Source organism: Lepidochelys kempii, chromosome 8 (genome assembly GCF_965140265.1).
Source record: "Lepidochelys kempii isolate rLepKem1 chromosome 8, rLepKem1.hap2, whole genome shotgun sequence".
Lineage (NCBI taxonomy): Eukaryota > Metazoa > Chordata > Testudines > Cheloniidae > Lepidochelys > Lepidochelys kempii.
The window spans coordinates 12,031,613-12,054,087 of NC_133263.1; the positions used below are offsets into that span (position 1 = coordinate 12,031,613).

The window sequence follows — 22,475 nt, forward strand, 5'->3', positions numbered from 1 at the left end:
AGAGGGGACATGTGGGTAGGAGCCAGTGTAATTGTCCACCCTCCATCCTCCTCGGCGCGATTGAAGGTGCGTTTTCTGCCTCTCTGCACTCCAGATCGCCCCCTATCCTTTAGGTGGCTACACAGGTCCGCTTGTCTGTCTCCCCCAGCCTGCTAAGCTGGGATGACTAAATTAACAAGAAACCACCATGAGTGCCTTCAAGCCAGGCCCAAGCCTGCAGCCCGTGAAGGAAACTGACCAGCGTAATTAGTTGTTTATATAGGATCTTACCAGGTTATTTTTGTACAAACAAACAAAAAAACCCTGCAGGAAGGAATTTCCACTGCCTGCAATGTGGAGCGAGGTCTGCGACCCTGGCCGGCAGTCCGAGGCCAAGGGACTGTCATCTTTGCTGCAGTAATAATGCCATGTGGGCACTTAATTCACCTGCGAGCAGCTCCGGGCGCCGACACAAGCCCAGCGTAGCCCGGCTCAGCACTTCGGCTTCAGTGTCAATTGCATTTCACTCCGGTTTTTTTTCCCCAACGGCTCGGGAGCGCTTTTATTGTCTCGCCTACAAAATAAAACGCTCTATAAACCCCGGGCTCTCTGGGCGGACTCGCGCCCTATTGCGCCCGCTCCCCGGCCCTGCACCGGGGGGGGCACATCTGCCGTTGCCCCCCCTCCCCAGGCACGCCAAGCTCCTCAGAAAGCAACCGGCTGCAGGTGCAAAAGGAATGAATTCGCTTCCAAGGGTGGCCCATCCCTCTGTCCTTTATGGACCAGTGAAGGCAGCTGAGAGCGGGCACGGTGAGAAACCCAGCCCGGGGGGGGGGGGGTGCAACTGGGGGGGTCAGGTCTGAGACTGGGGCCAGGAGCAGGTGGGAGATTCAAGCGAGCCCAGAGACAAAGAACAACCGGGCTTGCAAAAACTTGATGCTTGGTTTCCCTTAGATTCCTGTGTTTGTGGGTCTGGTTATCTGGGTTTGTGCACGTGGGTCCGGGGGCTTTGGTTTGGGCTTGTGTGATGGGGTTGTATGTGTATCTTGGGTCTAGCTGCGTGTCGGGTGTCTGTATATCGGTGTTGTTGCCCGCCTATAAATGTGTGCTTTTTGTTTCTTGTGTCTATTATGTGTGTGGGTTTCTGCGTTTGTTTTGTGTTGTGCATCTAAGTGCGTATGTATGATCTGGAGGGGTGTTGTGTTTAGTGTGTGTTTGCATCAGGTACGTTTGTTTTGTGTTGCGCATCTAAGTGCGTATGTATGATCTGGAGGGGTGCTGTGTTTAGTGTGTGTTTGCATCAGGTACGTTTGTTTTGTGTTGCGTACCTGTAGGTTTTATTTTTGTGTGTATGTTGTGTTTGTATTTCACATTTCCATGCTCGCAAAAACTACATACACAAATACAAAACACATATGCACACACACAAACGCACCCCAAACCCTGAGCAAAGGGGTATGTATGTGGGGTGGATTTATGTTTGTTTACGTGCGTATGCGTCTTGCTTATGTTCTGTATGATTTGTGTTTGTGTGTTTTAAAAAGATACAACGGTGTGGAAATCACGCAGGGTGATGGGGAGCATAAAAAGTGTATAAATACCAAGCAAAGGCGAGGAGAACAGACGCTGGAGACAAAAACTGAACAAGGGGGGTTTTCAGAGATTCCAGGGATTTGTTTTCATATACAACAGTAAAATATTATCCACCGGCTCTCTGGGATCTTAGCAATCGGTGAAACGGCCTGGGGGGGGGGAGTTAGACAGAATTATCTGCTACGATCGAACTTTCTCCTCATTTAAAACCCAAACCAATATTTTCCAGCCCTTCTGATGAGAAATAAATGGGGTTTAAAATACAGATTTACAGCGGATGAGCAGCGCATTTCGGTCGGCTCTGGGTTTGGACTGGTTTTTAAACCCTGGCCAATTTTGTTCTCGGGAGTTTTTCCTGCATAAACTGTACCCTTGAGGGAGTCATATCTTGCCATCAGTTTTAACCCGCCCTCCCCCTCTCCCCCATTGAAATCAGTGCCCTGCGACAGTATATTGGTGACACATCAGCTAGAAGTTATCTTTATACACTGGAGCGAAGTGGCCAGGGGCTTCGCTTTGTTGTCTGGGGAGGTAAATGGAGGAATCCATGCATGAATCTCAGCGCAACACACAACGTTTTATTGTCCTTCGATAAAACAGTTACGCGTTTCACTTGGATATGTAAAGCTTTCTTGTTAGGTTAGCTTGACACAATGAGTCCGAGCCAAGAGGGCTGGGGCCTGTTGATTGCATCTCTTATTTTGTGATAAGGATCAAAAGCGCTTTCTCCCTCCTTATTTATTTTATGGACCAGACTCTGCCGTCTGGCCTGAGCTCCCAGTCAAGCCAGTGGGGAGTTTTGCTTGAACAAGAACCGCCTGATCAAGCCCCATCCTGTTTGTATGTTCAACCCCAAATCACCAGAAGCATCCTTCTAAACAAAAGAAACCCCACAGACAAAATCAGAACAGGCCTCCCTCCTCGTTCACTCCGGTCCATGTCATCTTAAGACCTGCTAAACAGAAGTCTCCACTGAAATCATTGAGGAGTCCTGCCTATACACGGATGGTCTTTGGAGAGGGCTGTGATTTTGTGGCTCCTTCCCTTGGTTTTCATTTACTTTGAATCATGTATTGGCCCTGAGGAAGCGCTCTGTGTAAGATCCAAAGCCTGACTCTCTCACCAACAGAAGTTGGTCCAAAAAAAGATATTTTATCCCCCCCTCCCCCCTCCCCCGCTTGTCTCTGGAATATCCCAGGACCCATGCGGCTACAAAAACCCTGCAGACATGTATTGGAAGGGTATTTGCCTTTGAATTTGGGGAATGCTGATTTTTTGGTAACACTTCTTAATAATTTAAGACACATTGGAGCCTGCACACGGCGAATAAATCTAAAGAGGAAAATCTGGCAGAAACTTACTTGTCTGCCTGATCTGCGGCCCACTTAAGATTTTTTTGTGTCTGAATGAAACTAAAATATTTGGACCGTTCCGGGCTTTTTGTTTTGTTTTGAGTAGAAAATCCGTCTTGGTATCAATGGAGATTTCTGCTTCCTAACCGATGGCAGAATTAGCTCTCTCTTGTAGCCCCGATCCCGCAGCCCTTTCACCGGCAAAAAGCCCCATGGGAGTCGATAGGAGTTTTGTCTGAACAAGGAGTGAATGCAGCAGGAGGCCACTGGCTGCTCGTGAGAGCGTTAGCAAATATTTGGGCAATTTGTGAATTGCAGGGGAACAATCAGCTGTTTTGAAAACACTTGAAGCCTTTATAATTTTCTCTCTCTCTCTCTCTCTTCATGACGTGTTTGAACTTAAAATGGCCAGCAGAGATTTATTTATCAAAGCCAACCCTCTTACTGATAGAAGGGTAAAATAAAAGTATTTGTAACTTTTCTCTGTGTGTCTCTATTACTTGCAAAACTCCAAACTAAATGTTGTTTTATTTTTAACACCCTCAAAGCCCTACAAAGTGGAGTTTGTTTCTTTGTTTTTAATTACCACATTCCTGCCAACTGGGGTGATTTTTGTTTATTCCCGACATAATAACTCCTGGAAAGGGTGGTCTGACACCACTGGCTCTGCAAACTACCACAGAATAATAGATCAGGACCCGACCCGCAATCTTACTATGCTTGATGCGTGGAATAAACGGCTCTAGGTGTGGGGGACATGGCAGCGTTTGGAGTAAATTCACTTCCCTTTTGACCATTTCTCCCTCGCTCTCATTACTTCATGCACCGACCCAACTTCTACCCCACTTACTGCCAGGGAGGAGAGTAAGTGCGGCATGTTCCTACAGGACCTGATCCGAAGTCAATGGAAAGATTCCCAGGACTTTGAACCAGGCCCTGAGACGACAGGACCCGAATCTGCAGTCCTTACTCAGGCAATGCTCTCCAGTGATTCCCCCATGAGTCCCTGCAAGCTCAGGCCCCGAAAGCCCCCCGCCCCACGTTCCTCTCTCACCATCAGTTTACCCCTCTTGTCCTGCTCAGCTAGATAGGGCAGTTTTTTCCCCATCCAGCACCCCCCCTGCCTTGGACTTTCTTTTTCTTCCTCCAAGCAGCTGCCTAACATCCTTTCTCTTCCTCCAGCAGCCGTGGGGCTCCCCTTGCTCCCTTTCGCTTAGCATGAAGCCTGCCGCTTTTCACTGGGCATTGAACAAACAATACTAACAAAGCTGCGTTCAACACCCTCCGCTCAGCTCTTTTAAATGCAACCTGCCACCAGCCACGCCCTCCCCCAGGCCTGCCACTGCCTTCTGTGGGGGCAGTTCACGGTGAAAGCGCGTGTGACGTCACGCCCACGCAGGGTCGGGCGCTAGTGACGTCACACCCAGGGACTGGTTTCCTTCGCCGCCTTCCCTGCCGCCACTTCTGCATGCTGGAGATTCCGGTGTGGGGGAGGGGGAGAGAGTGTTACCCCACCCTTTATAAATGCCTAGGCTGGTCAAACATGTCCCACAAGTTTATGAGGCTATAGGATGCCTGGATGGGAAGTCATTCCACTTGAGGAACCAGGGCTGAGAGCAATCCTCTGCACAAGCACGGCAGGGAACCTTTCTAGTTTAATGCAGTGACGTCTGGGACAAACGATTGGTGGCTGTCTGCATGGGTGGGGGAAGGGGAATTGCAAGCAACGTCGTTTCTAAAATGCCCACAGATTGGTCCAGCTACTGCCCTTCCCTCTCCCCCCCCCCCACCCCTCCTCCAAAAATGAATCCCCACTCTCCCTCCACTGCTTAATCTCCCCCTTCCAGTTAAAGTGGCACTGGGACTTGGTGGCTGCATTTATAAAATAAAATTTAAAAAACCAGGGGGCGAGTGTTGCCAGGCTGACATCATGGTAGCCTGCGGCGGCCAGTGTGTTTTACACTTTGAGGTTGGGAGATGCTAACCAGGCTGCCGTTGTTTTGTTGTTTAGTTTGGAAAATCTCGCAAAGCCACAAGCGTGGAGTATCAGCTGAGAAACGATCTGTTGAGATAATCAGTTAAAGTCATGGCATCCCTACAATGGAAAAGGACGTGTAGCTTTTGACAGCTCTAATGGAAGGGAAAGTGAGCCCTGGCACCATCTTTCCTGTGCCTGGAAAATATGACATGCTAACACCGATCAATTTTATAGACGCCAGCATTAAAACTGGAGACCATCACCGGTTTCTGACACTTCTGCTGTATTGTATAGACTCCTGGTACAGTCGATCTTTTTGTGCCACTTTTCCTGGGGGTCCCGGTAGCATTTCATTTAGACCTGCCACCACAATAAAATCTCCTGTAAAGGTGGTTAAAGAGGTGAGGGAGAAACTATCCAAATTGGGGACAACAACAAAATAAAGTGCCTGCCACCATAGATCGATCCGTAGTCCCCCTGCCCCAGGGAATTTCAAAGCAGGGTTCTATGACACAGCCTCAGGCTAGCTAAAGGTTGGCATTGTTATCATTTCATTTCTTGCATGTTTTGTTTTTAGTTTCCCAAGTTAATGGATATATGGAAAATCTGCATCATTTTGTTTTAAAATACTATAGGGATTATTTACCCAATAGACTGGATCTGGGAATTCTATACTCCCAAATGTACTAGAATGTATAGATCAGTGGAAGCTATAGCTCACTAGTTCATGTGTGTAAATAATGTATAAATCCTCAGATCGCTAATAGACCATTTATAAACCAAGAAACCGGCTCATTAATAGAGCAATAAACCACTTCTACATCAATAGAGTCTATCATTAATTAATAAGCAATTTATAAAGCAATAGATCAGTAAACCACATATAAATCAACCGATCAGTTCATTAATAGGTCGTTTATAAATCAATAAATGCGATCATGTATGGCTCTGTTACATTTGTTAGACATAAGGGGTATTCTCCTACAGGATGGAAATTGAGGCAGTCGGAGGGCGCAGCCCAGCTAGCCTTCCCCAGGCCAGAGTCCCTCAGACTGCACTGAAGAGTTTTGCCTGAGGGAGGACTTCCAGGAACAGACCCTGAGTCTCCCTCCGACCTTAACAGATGCCTTGGGCAATAGACGCTTCTAAGGGAATTGGAGAAAGACTTTTACTTGGGGATCCGGTCCCGCAGGCAGAGCTCCCATCATGGGCACCAACGGGAGTTTGCCCAGCAGCGGTCCTGTCCCCGCTCAAGGAGCCTTTGCTGTGGGGCTCGATCCCGCAAGGTGCTGAAGGCCAGCAAAGCACTTCAGCACGTGCCTAGCCTGAGTGACTTTCTTGAGGACCGAGGAGAGGACTGCGGGTCACTCCTCGTTTCCATTGCGTCCCAGCGTTAATGACAATTCGAAAAAAGCCCTTGAAGCCCCCCCCCCCCTCCAGGGTGGCGCCGCATTTGCGCTTTGCTTTCCGCTGGAAACCTAGGAGCGCCCCCCCGTTTGCCTTGGGTCTTACATGCAAATAAACTCTGGCTGGCTCACCGCAGGCAAACGCCAGGGGAAGGGGCATTTCTGAAGAGCAGAGGGGACGCCCCTAAAATCTGCTCCTCCGCAAGTTCCTTGGTCTGTGTTTGGGTTCTCCTTCCTGTTCCAGTCACTATGGACAATACAGCCCGTTCTAACCATACTGAGAACCCAAAGCGATCAGACCTGAACAAGGCAATTAAAAGGACCAAGGACATGATCCAAAGCTGCTTGAAATTAATGCAAAGATCCCCTTCTAGAAGGAATAAACTCAGTTTCTTTTGAGAGCAGAGGGGGCCATGCTCGGGCCCCTCGAGCCCAATTAATGTCTCCGGGAGCCCTGCTTGGCGAAGTAATACAGAGCCCAGCCCTGGAGCGCTAATAGCCATTTAGCGAGACACTAGCCATAGAGAACTCATTTTCTCTAGCCCAAAGCATACCATCCCTGATATCAGGTGCTGTAATGAACATAACGCCCACCCATGGGTAGGGGATATGTCCGATGCTGAGGGCAGCTCTGTGCCTGGTGGTAGCAGAAGAAAGCTTGGGAAAGTTTTGAATCTAAAACGCACAACTTTTAAAAACTCTGTTATAAAAGGTAAAAGAAACTGCAGGATAGGCATGTAAATAAAACCCCAACAACAAAAACAATAAAAAAACTTGTCTAATTTTCATACCGCTTTAAGCACCATGTTTAAAAGGGTCAGATTATACCAACACTGCTATTCACACTTTCCTTTCAGAATTTCCTGTGTAGTCTTCCATCACTACAGATTGGGACAGATACAAAACGCTTCTGTTTCAGACCCCTGAGAGAAGTCAGCAAAAGCGCCACGAGATCCTGTGCTCATGGTTTGCTATTTGTCCAAACCTGTTTTTGAGTGCAAAAAAGGAAAACTATAAAGGAATATAAAAAAATACTACAGAGCAGATCAAATTTTTGAGCTAGAGAAAGAGAAAATATATGAATCATCACCTCCCATTTCTATTATTCTTTTCAGAAGGACTCCATTCGTTTTAAATCAGGGAGATTTAAATCAGGTGGATCTGATTAAATACAAGATGCATTTGTAAAGCGTCCCGTTCAAATAACCTAAAAATTGCACGATTAGCCCTGTGTGCACAATATTCTTAAACGTATTTTAATTCTAGCTTGACATACTCTGGTATGAAATCAGTTTGAGAGCTTTGTACGTATAGATATAATTCATATGCAGTTCAGAGAAGTTATCCACTGTCATTTTCAAGCTGTCTGTTGATATGCTGAACTGCAAAAACAACCCCCTCCCCAGGATCAAAACTGCTGATAGAGAAATTTTACCTGCTAAGCTTTTGGGGTATTCCTCATTCAGCTCCCCTTCCCGTTTTTGATGTTACAGACTGACATTACATGTCTCCCTTGGGCCTGAGCGTCTCCTCCTTCAAATCCCCACTATATCTTTTAAAAAGAAATACACTGGGCAAGCTCAGAGAGAATGGTAGAGGAAGCTCTAAAGAAATCTCGGGGGGGGGAGGGCTAAAGAATGGGAACATGCTTCCATCCCCTGTCCGTGAAACAGTTCAAAAGTTCCTTTCCACATCTTTGCTTGATTTGAAAGCAAAATAGAGTGTCAGGACGGATCAGTTAAACTGAGCAGAGAAGATAAAGAGGAGACGGTTATTTTTCTAGCGAAAGAAGATATCTGTGCCCTGGGTCCTTTCCCCCCTTACCCCCTTCCCTAGTGAACATCCCGTTTCCATGAGTTTGCTTTTTAAGTCCTCCCCACTACCTGCCTGCGAGTAGGGTGACCAGATAGAAAGTGTGAAAAATCGGGACAGGGGGTGGAGGGTAATAGGTGCTAATATAAGAAAAAGCCCTGAATATCAGGACCATCCCGATAAAATCGGGACATCTGGTCACCCTACCTGAGAGTGATTCACGGGCTGGCAAAGCAGGAGCACTGGAAAGCTGTCATCTGCCACTTTGCAGCCAAAAACCCTCCCCTACCTATTACTAGACTGCACCTTTGAAGCGTGTCAAGCATGTGTACCCACAGGTCCAGGGTGAGTCCAGCCAAGTCAGATATAAAGGAAAAGGGAATATAACCTTTGGCATTAGTTTGATGTAATATGAAAAATACCATAGGGGGCCATGCAGCTCTGGGGGGCCGGGGGGGCAGGATGTTCCGCAGAGCAGACGTCTGCCCCACCTGTGGGCTGGGGCTAGACCTGTCCAGTGCGAATAAACCGGGTCACTGTGCTGCTAACAGGTGCGGGCCCGGGGGAGAGGGCCCCATCCTGCATTCCGGGCACACCCAAAACTCCCAGGAGGGGTTAAGGGAGCAGTAATGCAGGATCTGGCCCAACAAGCCATTGCCGCAAGTCCAGGGTCTCCCTTGTGCTTTCGAGGTGTCCTTCAGAAAAACTGGTGTGCCGGGGTATTTTTCACTGGCCTGCTGGGGTATTTGGGAAGCTCCAAAGCAAGGGACTGATTGCCCCCCAGACAACACAGGGTTTTTTCAGTATCTGAAATCACCATGGACATCTCCTCTCCCCCTTGCTGTAAAACACAGCCCAAAGGTCACAGACTGGGGAGTGGAGGGAGGGAGCAAAGTGATGCATATATATATATAAATATATATATAACAAAATGTGCTTTGTCAACAGGACAGGCAATTCTGATAATGCACCCAACACATTGAACAGGGATGCTAAAGAGCTGTTGGAGATTTTAAACATTTTTTTCAAGTTACAGTGAACCTGATATTTTTAATCAAAGGGGTTTTAAAACTAAAAGAGAGAGAGAGAGAGAGAGAGAGAGAGAGAGAGAGAGAGAGAGAGAGAGAAACCCACATTTGTTTATGCAGGCACCCTGGCTTGTAATCAGGCGATTCACCTTCCCTGGTAGCAGTCACGTGAAACCTGGGTGCCTATTAATACGAAAAATAATTCTCTGTGCGGATCTGTGCTTCAAGGTGAGGCTAGTGTAGAAGAAGTGGCAGCCACACCCTCAGAGGGCCGGGCACCGGCGATTGGCCTTGGGAGGCATTAGAAAGCTGACATTCAGGGAGCGTGCGCCGGATTAGACACACCAGCGAACAGGCGAAAAGGACAATTCCGAAGCTGCCCTGCCTGTAGATGGCACTTCCACAACTGACATGGACACGTGCTGGAAAGGATCCTTTTCTTGTTACATTTCTGGGCACTTTTTTCTCCCTTTAAAAATTGCCCAGATCTCCAAGCCTGAAATCCATCCCTGGAACAACCAGCCACTTTCTATGGGTCACAGAGAGGTCACTGCCAAGGATAAAGTGCTGAAAGGTGGGGAAATCAGTCTTGCCTCCAGGAAGGACTTTGCAGCAGTCCTTACTCAGGCAAAACTCCCACTGACGTCCAGCCCGTGGGCTTTGGAGAGGGACTGGAAGGTGTGGTCCACTGAGAAGGAAGTGTTTTTCAAGAGTACTTTACGCTGTTCTTTCTTAAATAAGAGTTTGTCCCCCAAAAGGGGAGATGAAATGCTCTTTCCAAAGGAAGAAAAGATGAGTGTGGAATTTATAAAGTTGAAGGAGTTATTATAGCCACATGAAGGGACTGTAAATACGCTGCAATAATGGGGTTTTCCAGAAGAGTAAAACAGGCCGTTTTATTGCAACACGAAGCAATGTTATATTTATTAGATTATAGTTAGTGAGCGATCAAACCACAACGAATCTATTAAACGTTCACTGGAAATAAAAACTTCGGTGGGAAAGTAGTTTCGGGTTGTGTGTGCAGACTTGGTTTTCCATCGGTAGGTTAGGGATTTAAATTGTCCCTCTAGATGCCTTACATGGATGGCTCCTCCACCGAGCATGGGGGGGGGGGGGGAACTGGACGGGAAAGTTGTTCCCCTTTTAAGAAACGGCAATAAAAGGAGAGAGAGAGACCCCAGTGGGACTGGTTTGTGCCAGCCCAGAGAGAGTGGGGCTGTTTTACTAAGCTTTAGCAGGGGCTCCTAAGAAGAAGGCCTCTGTGGGGGGGAAGTTCAGGGGGATCGGACTGTTTACTAGCTCTGTAAACGACTCATTATTTAGTCACTAAAGTGACACCACACACCCCTGCCAGAGACGTTAGGACCAGCGTGCAGAGCCAGAGAACCTGAGACCTGGCTGTCTCCAGCCAAACGCATCGTGCAGAGCTGTAATGAGCCCGAAAACGGGTGACAGGCTAACTCGAGTCCATGTTGTCAGCCCCACAGCAAAGGGACTCGCTTCACATTTGTAGCTGTCACACACCAGGGCCTGAGTAAATTCCCCACCACCCCGGCTCCCTGAAGTCACTTCGCCTCCTTTCCCAGCACCCCAGCCCGAGCCGTGAGGCCGGGGATGACCGAGGCGCTTGGGCTGCGTTTGTTGCACACCAACAAATACGGAGCACGTCTGGGCCGCAGCCTGCTCTACCTGGCGAGCCCCAAGTCCAGGCGTGTCAATCGGAGGAGAAATCGGCCCTCGATTATTTCCGCTTGGAAATGCGGAGGAAAGAACAACCACAACAAAAGGCCGAGAGCGCCCAGCATTTATCCGCGGTTCCCGAGCTCTGCTGCGGGGGGAACCCAAATCAAGGCAGCATCTCTCAGGCTAGGTAATAACACCGGGCCCGGCGAGCCAGGGATGTGGGCTGCCTCTTGCCGCAGGACGGGAGAGCGTGCGAGGAAGGTTTCATTTTTGTTACCAAATAGTCTGTGACATCCTTGGAAATATCCCCTGAGACAGATCCCCCCCCCCCATTCCCCCTTTAAAACGTGTCTCAGAAACGTCCACATTAAAACTACTTGTCCCCGGGGGTTAAAAGTATAGTATCGCAGCCAAATGGGAACGCAGGTTTATTTCTCCCAATAGATCGGCAAGTTTAAAGGCGCAGCTTCTTCCTTGTGCTTACAGCGAGTGTACCCATTCCACGGGAGTAACCATTCCCGTGCAACATGCGGTTGACTCTGCCCCTGCCCTGCTCCGGGGGCGGGGCGGGGAGAAGAGATGCCTAGATCTGCTTTGCAGGAGACTGGAAAGAATTTGATCTATTTAGATTAGTCTCTGACATATGGTTTTTAAATATTTGGGGCTTAGCAGATCGCGTAGCGAGTCAAAGAGCTCATACCACGCGCGGAATAAATCACTGGGCTTGGGGGAAAGTTGGGGGTGGGGGGCGCTGATTGGGTGAGGGCTTGCGATGGGTAAGAGCAAAAAGACCTTTCTTCCTCCAGCAAGACGAGCAGAGAGGGCAAGAGACCCCAGGAGTGTCCTAACACTGGAGAGACGCTCCGCCGGGCTCCCGGGGCAGAGGGACCCCCAAGGAGAGCGCCGTGGCTTTAAGAAACTTGCAGCTAGTATTCCAGGGTGCCTTAGAGACAGCTCATATATATGGGGAGTTTGCAGGCAGTAGTTCTTCCAGCTAGATTAGGCTGGGTGAGCGCTAGATGGGGTGATATATTAGCGAGACTGGGAGGTTTTAACCTTAAGTGGGAGGAGCTGGGTTTAACTACAGGCATTTGTTCCAGGGCAAGTCGCTTTAATCTCTTTAGCTTTAAACTATCCAACTCGCAACCCGCATTTTTCTGCCGGGGATCTTTACCACTTTCATGCATACGCGGTTGGACCGGTGCAGCTATTGCAGAGCAAAGACAATCGGGCTTCTAGGCATTTCTCCGAGCTCTTCTTCTGATTCTTTGACAATAACAATAAAGTAAAGCAATTCAGAAATAGTACTAAGTGGATTTTCAGACCTATATCTATATCTATATATTGTGGAATAAACACCTGCATAAACCAAAATCAACCCAGCCTCCTTGCCATGGATTCCTTTAAAGGTGGGATGAATTTGGAAAGACTGCCAGAGAGTTTAAGACCCCAGCCTTCCCATGACATGGCTTCCAGCTTCCATTTGCAAAGATCTTCTGAATCCAGAGATCCGATTGAGAATTCAGCCAGTGAATCGTCAGATACAGAAGTCCCAGGTAAAACCCTTACACTTCCTCTTCTTTTGTTCTTTCTTTCTTTCCCTGCTGGATTAATTCTAATGCACGCTGCACAAGAGACTGTCCTGCCCAGGCAGGATGCACCAGAGAGATTGAAATACCCGGTGGTGTTGGTGGGTGGATGTAATCACTAGAATTAATTAGCGCCAAACCGGGAAGGTGGATGGGGGAGATCACAGATACCGAGCTGACCCTCTTCCATGCCCCGGCTCTGACAGTCTAGGGAATGGAAGAATATTGCTACCAACTTCAAGCCGAGAAGCAGGGTTTTGTTATGGTTTTTACAGATATTAATTTATCCGGGGGAGTGCGGTTTTGCAGAATGTTTCTGAAATAATGTCAGTTCTGCCGGGGTTTATTTTCCAGCTCTGCCTGCTCAGACGTAAAAGGATCTCTCCGTCAAAGGAGGGGGGAACTGCAAAGCATTGGGGGGGGGGCGGATGAGGAGGGGAGTGGAGAGAGACCGGGCAGCTCAGATTTATTATTACGTGGGGTAAGCGTTACTAAGCCTAGTTTTTAATTTTATGTATAGATGGGGAATAAACCATAGCGTTTTACAAGAACTGAGTTGGATCTAAACAGGAGTCGTTTGGTCTCCGCTTTTACATCCGCCTGTTGAACATGTGCAATTATTGTAGGGAAAGCTGTGGTTTCCTAGTTTGTATTTAATTAAATCAGTAATCGTTCCTCTAATGACAAGAAACCCCATATAAAGGAAGCAAAAAGCCCTGGAAAAATATGGACTGCGGGAAACAGCGCCTGGTTCCTTCTTCAAAATTTCTCTGCACAGAGGATCGTTTTTTCAAATTATTGTTATTTTAAATTTAAACGGGTCTTGTGCCTGCCACAAAACCAAATCCGAAGGCTGACATGGCAGCAAACACGTTCGGTTTTTCCTCCAAATCTGATCTGAAAACAAGGCTTGGAGTGTAGACTGGAGAGGGGGTGCTTCCAGGGGGGTTCCTCCCCCCCCTTGAAATACTGTAGGGGATTATTGCTCCATCTTGCTCTACCCCTAAAATCTGACTCATAAATTCTAAGGAAACTAAATAGCAGGGTCCATTTAGTCTTAAGAGAATTCACAAAATACCTTTCACTGTTTAATGGAAAAGTGTGCTAAAGCCAATCAAGACTAATGGGTGGTATTATGATTAGAAGGCGTATCACAGCCTTATGCCCAAACAGTATTTCTCATGCAAATCGTGGCGGGGATCAATCAAATGCAAAGATTGCAATCACTTTGATGGATAGTTTCTTCGAGGACACGGGTTTTTCCTTACTTGTTTGCTCTCTTGCCTGCAGGAGAAGTGGCCCCAGCCACCGAGGGGTGGAAAAAACTGTCTGCCAGAAAGATTTGTGTGTTCAAAAATAAAATCATTTTCACATGCAGCCTTTACAGTTAGGGCATGTAGACTCGGTTCGCGGAGACACACATTTACACCAGCGGCGAATTTTTGGGGACACAATCAGTTGCAAAGGCAGCGAGGGAGGGCTACCAAGGATCTTTAAATAGGGTTTCTGTTCGAGGCCTTGTTTGCTCTGCAAATCACTTATTGGAAATAGTGGCCATCCGCGAAGCAATAAGCCCATTTACCCCCCCTTTGGTTTCCATTTACCCGTTTGAGGTCCAGCATTTTTACTCCAAGAGTTCCCAGGGAGGCCCTAGGTACAGAGTCTTTCCAAGTATGAGGAATCAACCATTTTGCAAGGATTTTTTATTAATTAATTTTAAATTTTTATTATTAGCAGGCTCCTAGAGGAAGTCTGTATTTCAATACGTTAGCATTATCTTTACATTCCTCCTTCCTTTATGATGTACAGCACCTCAGAATAGTCTCATTATTGAGCTATCCCTCCTCCATGTGAAATCCTCTCAAAGAGACCCTCCAAAATCAAGTCAAACTCATTGGTGTGAGTACAAAGGGAAAACAACACGTGTGTGTATTTCTCTCTATATAATTTTGATTTAGTTATTGTGTGTCATATAGATTAGTATTACATTTGTCAGTGTATATAAATACACATATGTATATTATACACACTAATGTGTATATATATTCAAATAAATACATCAAAATTAGAGCGAGAGAGAAAGAGAAACAACACACACGTGTGGCATATATACACGCTGCTATTTAAAGTAATGTGTGGCTATTGTGAAAATAAATAAATCAAAATTGTACATAGACATACATATGTATTATACAAATTATATATCTATGTATATACATCTACAGAAGTATTTTATAGATATATGTAGGGAGGGAGATTTTGTCTCTAACATTAATAAAAGTATTAGTATATTCTATTGGTATAGTTTAAATCAGTTCAAATAATGTATCGAATTCCTCATTCCATATGTGTGAATCCAAAAAGGTATTCAAAAATGTAAAAAAGATCCGCGGTTTCCCCCTTGATTTTAGTAGATTTTCTATTTTTCCCTAGTTATAGCAAGCGATTGTGTTGAATTCCTTCGACAAATTTAGATAAACATAATTCACAAAACGGGAATGTTGCAGACAGATAGCTACCAGCGTTTCTTACCTTTTATTCGATTTTGGGATAAAGGCTTTAGTGGATCATTCTCTGCTTAAATCAATTCTCATATTCCCGAGAGGGAGGGGAGTTCACCTTTTCGATTAATTCATGTTTTATTTTACACTCTCTGACGTTTTCTAAGATTAATACAGTGGGGAAATGGCCATATACAAGAACAACGCACTCGAGCAGAAGTTTCTCTTTAGATTGGGGGGGGGGGTGTCACAAAGCAGAGAAACGATTTTTAAATATATTTGTTTCCTTTTTTATTAATTATTAATTATTATTATTATTGTTTTGCCAAGAAGCTTCCAATCTAAAAGCCGAGCCCATTAGAAATGAGTTTCTTCCCCCTCTGTAAGTGTCAGAGCCCCCTGGACAGAAGGACAGGCCTAGAGGAGAGGATAACTGAACACGCTACTGCTTGGACATTACATTTCAGGGGAACATTTTCTCTGGAAACCTTTCTGAATCACGCGGGGCTGGTTGAAATAGAAAACGCGCCGGGCCTGTGGTAGGAAACAGGCGCTAGATCTAGCCTTGCACGGCAGAGGCACGTATGTAAGAGATTTTTTTTTTTTAAAGAGGATTTTGTTTTGTACCTTCTGCAAATGGCTGGGGGAAGGGAGGAGGGGGATCTAGGGGCCAGGAGGCCAAGTCCGTGCGTGTCACCGCTCGGGTCTCGGTGCCTTGTTGTTTTTAAACAGAAAAAGACCGGAGCGGCGAACAGAAGAGCGAGGATGGAAACCCCGACGATCCGGCGAAGAAGAAGAAACAGAGGCGGCAAAGAACTCACTTCACCAGCCAGCAGCTGCAGGAGCTGGAAGCCACTTTCCAGAGGAACCGCTACCCGGACATGAGCATGAGAGAGGAGATTGCTGTGTGGACCAATCTCACCGAGCCCAGAGTCAGGGTAAGGGGGAGCCCCGGCCCAGCCACACTAGGGGCAATCGGCGATTCATTCTCAGCAGCCCAGAGATATCAGTCTTGTCCTTGTAGGGCCCGATCCAGCGCCCATTGGCTGCGACGCCCAGTGGCCATGGGCTGTGGCCCGCAGTCTTTTCTGAAGTCGGAAAAACTTCCAATTATTTGGTAGGATGCATCGCAAGCGAAAATAAAGACACACTTGTCAAGGTGAACAGGCGCCTGGCGGTGAGGAGTGGAGAAATTAAAGGGAGAAATTACTTTGTTAACAGCTGCTAGCTTGGCCTTTTAAAACCGATTGTAGCCTAACAGATCATCTGTCAATTTCATTTGCATTGCCAATACTTACCCAGAACGTACTGTGCTTCTTAGATAATACCCGGGTATAATTATAGTATTGAATATACCCCATACTTATGGGAGGCACGCAATAAATAGAGAATCCTTAATATATTAACACCCAGGCCTTCATTTCGTTTGGTCAATTGTCGTGGGCATATGGGAGAGAAGGAAACCTTGAGCTGAGGGGATCTGATGTCTTGCAGGCAGCAACACCAGGCAAGCAGTTGTCAAAAGCTCAGGAAAGTTGCCGCCTCGTTTAAGCCCTGTCTTTGCTTTCCAAGATTTCCCTCTTGCTCCCCGTTCTTAAGATTTGGGATCTCTCGGGAGAGCATAGAGAAATCAAAGGCAACAGCTGGTCACGAAGGAACTGCATCTAAAGCCCAGTTGGGAAAGCGTGCCGCAATATCTCTGAGAAGACAGCTAGTCTGGGGCAGGGAGCAGGCATTAGAAGGTAAAGGATGCTACCAGGAATCAACAGCTGAATGTAGGAAACTCTGCTCGTGTAATTGCCCAAGGAAGGGCTTTAGGACCCTCAGGCAGGTTTTTTTTTTTAATCCCGTTTTAAGGAGCATCCATAATATATATCAATAATTCGGAGAGTCAGAGAGAAGGCTCCGCCACCATTTCAGAGAAGCCCATTTTTAAATCGCCCCTGTGCCTGGAAAGGGCGGGATCTAGCCCATAAAAGCCATCTTGCTGGATTTACTGTTCTCTCCTGGATTGATTAAAGGCAGTAATTTAGCCCTAAACAGGAAATATATTTGCAATTCTCTCCCCCTGATTGGGAGCTTGAGGGACAGAGGCCTCCTCCAAACACAGGCTAGGAAGTCGTATCTTTTGGGGGGGGGAAGTATTTTTAATGTAAACAATCAATGGTTAAAATTGCCAGCAATGGCTCAACCCCAAGGCACCTCTATTCCCCCCCCCCCCATGTAAAAGAGACGCACGTGGCCCAGGTACAGGGTTTAACCGGAGGTATTCCAATCCCTACAAGTCTCAGGAGGGGCTAGATTAGACAGGGTTTATTGAGTGGATAAATTCCATTAAAACGGAGGAATAGACCAGCAGAGAAATACAGGCAAGTTTATACTCTCCTGGGCACAGTCAGTAAAGTGACAAGGAAACATACGGCGTCTGCTGATAAAATATATACAATAAGTGATGCGATTCAAACATGATGCTATCCTACAGAGTGACTGGAAAGCGGTTAAAATAATCTGCTTCCCATCAGCGAGCAGATGTCTGTATACTATATAGAAAATATATCTAATGAAAAGTGACTACTGTATATCACTATGGAGTGTGTAGCGGCCCCATTGTGTGCACAATTCAACGTATATGATGAGGCAGATAAGTTATTTGTACTAGTAAACTGTACAAACTGTCAACAGACAAACGAAAGGACAAGGGTCTGGGCTAGATTAGATTCCAAAGTCAATAACCATCGTAGACACACATACTTGTAGGACTGGGCTGTCCCTGCTCTATGGGTCTCTAGCCAATGCTACCTCAGAATATCGAGTTAGGTCATTTATTTGTTTGTTTTTAACATATTAACTTGTTGCAAACGAACGTCAAATCAGAACGGCTCGTCCTGCCATTCGGATTTTATTGATTCTGATGGTTTGTTTGTGGTGGGTTGGTTTGTGTGTTGCTCTTTGTTTTGTTTGGGGGTATTTTTCCTCCCCCTCCAATTTGTTTTTCATCCCGGGATATTACCCTGGTTTGTTTCCAGAGCGGATGTGCTGACCCCAACCCGGGGTATACTCCACGCTCTGCAGGGGTATCGTATTAGTCTCTGCTGGGTATTGTTTACTAACAGTGTCCTGTCTACACAGTCCCTCGCCAATCGCCGATCCGCAGGGTGACAGGATACACCATAAAATGAAAGGCATACACAATCCTGCATCTTGGAAAGTCCTGAAAGGGGGGTCTGGATTTTCCAGCACTGAAATAGGCTTTATACGTTCATAGCACCATAGGGCCCCACGGGATGGGTTTTGAGCTGAGACCTTAGTAAGAAAGCAACTAGAAGGTTTGGACGGGTGAATTAAACCGTTCTCTGGAAATTCACCAGCACAGGGAATAATAAATAAAGGAGAAAATGGAGGTAGATTTAACCCATTCACTTGGTCTCAGAGCCTGGTAACAAATCAAACCCCTACAGTTCAGAAAAGCCACTTTTGTCTAGATGAGTAACCGGCTAACTGAGCAAATTAGACTATCTGTAAGGTTACCTCTTAAGGTTTTTCAGGGCTAAATACTCGCTGTATTTGAAAGCATTGTATTAATTGCAGTTTTCTTTTTTAAAAAAACCCCACCACCACAATTCAAGGACTAAAATGTGCATTTCTGTGGCTGGAATATTTCAGGAAGCAAATAAAACTAATATGAGTTGCCATTAACTGAATTTCTTTCTCCCCTCTGTACGGAGAGGTTTGGGTTTGATGTTCTGAGATTGCAGTTTTGCAAATCCAACTTTCATTTGCCAGGAGGGCCTTCCTTTAAAAGTTTAAAATGTCTAGAAGCCATAATTAAAACGATTACCCCTCGTTTTCAGGAAATTCCTGTCTGAAAGCACCTTCTGAGGAGTGAATTACAAGTTTTGAACATTCTGGTTTTCGTTTCCTCTTCATATTTAGACGAGATTTTTTTGTTTTTCCCAACTAGTCCCCCTCGATCCTTGTTATCGCTATTTAAAAATAAAGCCTTGCCATTAAAAACGCTGGGAGGACAGGCTCGAAGAGCAGAGCCTCGCAGTCGCGAGAGTCACCTAGTTTTGAGGAGGATTTAAAATTCGTGGCGTTGAGGGTAGTGGGGATTTCAGTGCCCGGCACAAAGCAGCTGTCTGCCACCCTTTTGCAGGAGCTGCCGTGGAGGAATGTCTCTTTAGGGTCCTGATCCAAACCTCAGTGGCTCTAACAACAACGAGACAAGAGCTACCTTTACCAAGGGGTTAAGGAGAGGACAGTTCACAGGCTGATCTCACCCAGCAAGGCAGGAAGAGGATTTTTTTCCCCAGCCTGGCCAGCCCGATCTTTGGAGGTCATTATCCCATCAGATCTGCAGCCCCCCACCCAAGCCCCTGCAGTGAAGTTTGCCATGCAATTCCGGAGCGCGGCCTTGGTCTGCGTTAGCTCCTGCCGCTCGGGCTTTTCCTGCTCTCCGGGCAATGCACTGGGTTGGGTGCCGGGGGTCTCCAGCACCGCCCTTGAGATAAAGCCTGGATGAGGTTTGGGCCTCAAACACTCAGGAGCGCCCCTCGGCTCCTCCGTTCCCGACTCAGGGCCGTACATTCTCATTAGACATAAAGTCCCAGGCTGCATCCATCCAAAGGGCGATGCATTTTTTTTTTTTTTGAAACCTAAACACACTAATCCAATCCCCATTTTATGATCTGTAACAGAGGACTTTTATTGTCCAGCGTTAGCTTTCGGAAACACAGCCGAGCCCGGGCGAGCCGGTGCTAATCAGAACAGGGCCTGGGCGAGGCGCTGCAGCATGGCCAATTAATGCGCTCTGTAAATAAGCGCAGCAACAGGCCGGGGTAAATTAAAAGCAGAGATTGGAGGTGTGCAGCGCCGGAGCCGCGGCGTGGAGCTGGGGAGGCGGCTCCTCTCTCTGAGCCAGGGGGAACAAGCCACGGGATTTGGGGAGAGGCAAGACAGCAGGGCAGGCTGGGGCAGCGTTTATGGTGCAGCAGCAGGCAGGAGAGGTAACACCCAGGGCAGGGAGGGTGAGCCAGGGACTGTCCACTGCAGAGCTTGGCTTTTCCTCTGCAAATCCTCCCGGGAGTGGCCAGCTGAAGCCGCTCCTGGCAGAGGCTCCGAGAACCCCCCCCCCCATCCCTCCCCCCAGGGCTGCGTTCCCCGGGTCCCTGCCGGGGCTTCGGCTGGGCGATTCCCCCTGCAGGAGCCTGGCGGCTTACCCTTTACTCTGACCTTTCCCCTCTAGGTCTGGTTCAAAAACCGCCGAGCCAAGTGGAGAAAGCGGGAGCGCAACCAGCAGATGGACCTGTGCAAAAACGGCTACGTGCCCCAATTCAGCGGGCTCATGCAGCCCTACGATGACATGTACGCCGGCTACCCCTACAACAACTGGGCCACCAAGAGCCTGACCCCGGCGCCGCTCTCCACCAAGAGCTTCACCTTCTTCAACTCCATGAGCCCCCTGTCCTCGCAGTCCATGTTCTCCGCCCCCAGCACCATCTCCTCCATGAGCATGCCCTCCAGCATGGGCCACTCGGCCGTGCCCGGCATGCCCAACGCCAACCTCAACAACATCAACAACCTCGGCAACATCAGCGGCTCCTCCCTCAACTCCGCCATGTCCTCCCCCGCCTGCCCCTACGGCCCGCCGGGCTCGCCCTACAGCGTGTACAGAGACACTTGCAACTCCAGCCTGGCCAGCCTCAGACTGAAATCCAAGCAGCACTCCACTTTCGGCTACAGCAGTTTGCAAAGCCCAGGCTCCAGTCTAAACGCCTGTCAGTACAACAGCTGACGGACTAACGAGGGCCCAAGCAGCCGGAGAGAGGAAGCTCTGCGGCCTGGTAGCAAACCAAACAAACACGGACCAGAAATCTTTTGCAAGAGACGCCAAAATCTAATACACGGATGAGTTGCAATTTTCCTCTGGATTATGCGGGTTGTATGTGTTTACTTGAACTTGCACAGGAGTTTCTAACGCGTCCACTTTCTAGAGCAGAAGAGTGGAAGGGGGGGCGGCGGGGGGGCACGGATGGTGGTAAAGGCTGGGCTGTGCTGCCCAGTTCGTGGTAGGGGAAGAGGTTTGGTTCATGTTTACCACTGACCAACCAAAAAAAAAAAAAAAAAGTTACGTGCAGAATAAATTCTGCCGGAATATGGTTAAAATATTAGGGATGAAACTATAAAAAAGAAACTAAAAAACTTAACGACCAGGTTCAACCACTTAACTAAGGTTCTATTTATATCTGCCGTTACATTGTGCCCGATCGTTGTGCTCGGCCCTTGAATAAAAGGTTTTTAAACTGCATGATTCTTGATGTTTTTTCTTTAGTTGATCCAGTCATTCCTAAGACTAAGCAAGCGACAGGTTCCGGCCTCTCTTGTCCTTTCCAAAGGGCTGCAGTATCGCCTTTCCGGAGAAGAGCACAACAAGAAACCGGGTCAGCCTTTTCTCCCTCCAACATCTTACCCTGATAATGAAATTATCAGTCACCTTTACTTAAAAAGTGGTTTTCTTTACCCCCCCCACCCAAAAAAAATTCTAGAGAGTCTAGAGAGAAAAAAAACACTCACGACAAAAGACGGACTGTCATGAAGTGAATTCTGATACTGCATCTCTACTAAAGAAACCGATTGAGTCTGGAAATGATGAAAGGTTGCTTAGCAATTCTGGAAAATGCTTTTCTGGATGTGAAGGAAAAACAAGGAACCAAAAATAATCCTAAGGTGTTATGATGTAAATGTAGATGCTTGTTGGCAAAAAAATGGAAATGATAAATATGATCTTTTAAATATTAATACGCATACAAAACGCATATGAAGTTTAATTGCAGGCATATTTGTTGCTTATTTTTGTCGGTACTTATTACCTGTAGATGACAAAGAAACATAATATAAAATGCACAAGGTATTTCCTTTCCCAGTGTATTTCACATCTGTGGTAAACGTAAGGCTGGATGTTTCAATAATGCTGTTGTGGATAAGGATGCAGTATATATTGTTTTATAAGTTATGGTTTGTGATTTTTTTTTCAAAATTAAAAGCATGGGAATAAAAAACGAACTCAAACAATGCTTTTTAATGTTCTTTTCTGGCTATATTTATGATATATCTCAAGTTATAATAATAATAAAAAACTTATAGTTTATTCGAAATTCAGCATCCAACATTACCATTCCGGGGAGCTGGCTTTTATTAAGAACCATTAAATTTTCGAGAAATGTAAACATCATTTGTTTGGCTTATTTGTTTGAAGTGCAATAGACTATGCAGATATTTAACATAAATACCGTTGGCTCTCTTAGAAAGATAAGATTTAAGCGCCCGATTAATTACTCGGTGGGGGAGGGGAATCAGTCATTAAAGTTAATCTATTATTAAAGTTTCATTCTTTTTGGAAGGGGGAAAAGTTCACATCTAAGGTCCGGTAATCCTGATTGGCAGCTCCATCCACTAGAGATCCTCCCTCTTCTAATTTTCTGACACACTTTACCACTCCCAGTTCAATGACCCCACAGCTTTTATAAAATCCTAATTGCATGGCTTTATGCT

At 46.7% G+C, this 22,475-nt stretch overlaps 1 protein-coding gene across 1 annotated transcript; it reads left to right on the forward strand.

The window, feature by feature from the left end:
- The first annotated feature begins 12,227 nt into the window (after window positions 1-12,227).
- On the forward strand, window positions 12,228-20,718 carry PITX1 (paired like homeodomain 1). The gene is made up of 3 exons (XM_073358150.1): window positions 12,228-12,390; window positions 15,657-15,862; window positions 20,170-20,718. Exons 1-3 carry the CDS (start codon window positions 12,228-12,230, stop codon window positions 20,716-20,718), a joined length of 918 nt encoding a protein of 305 aa, XP_073214251.1.
- The last annotated feature ends 1,757 nt before the right edge of the window (window positions 20,719-22,475 follow it).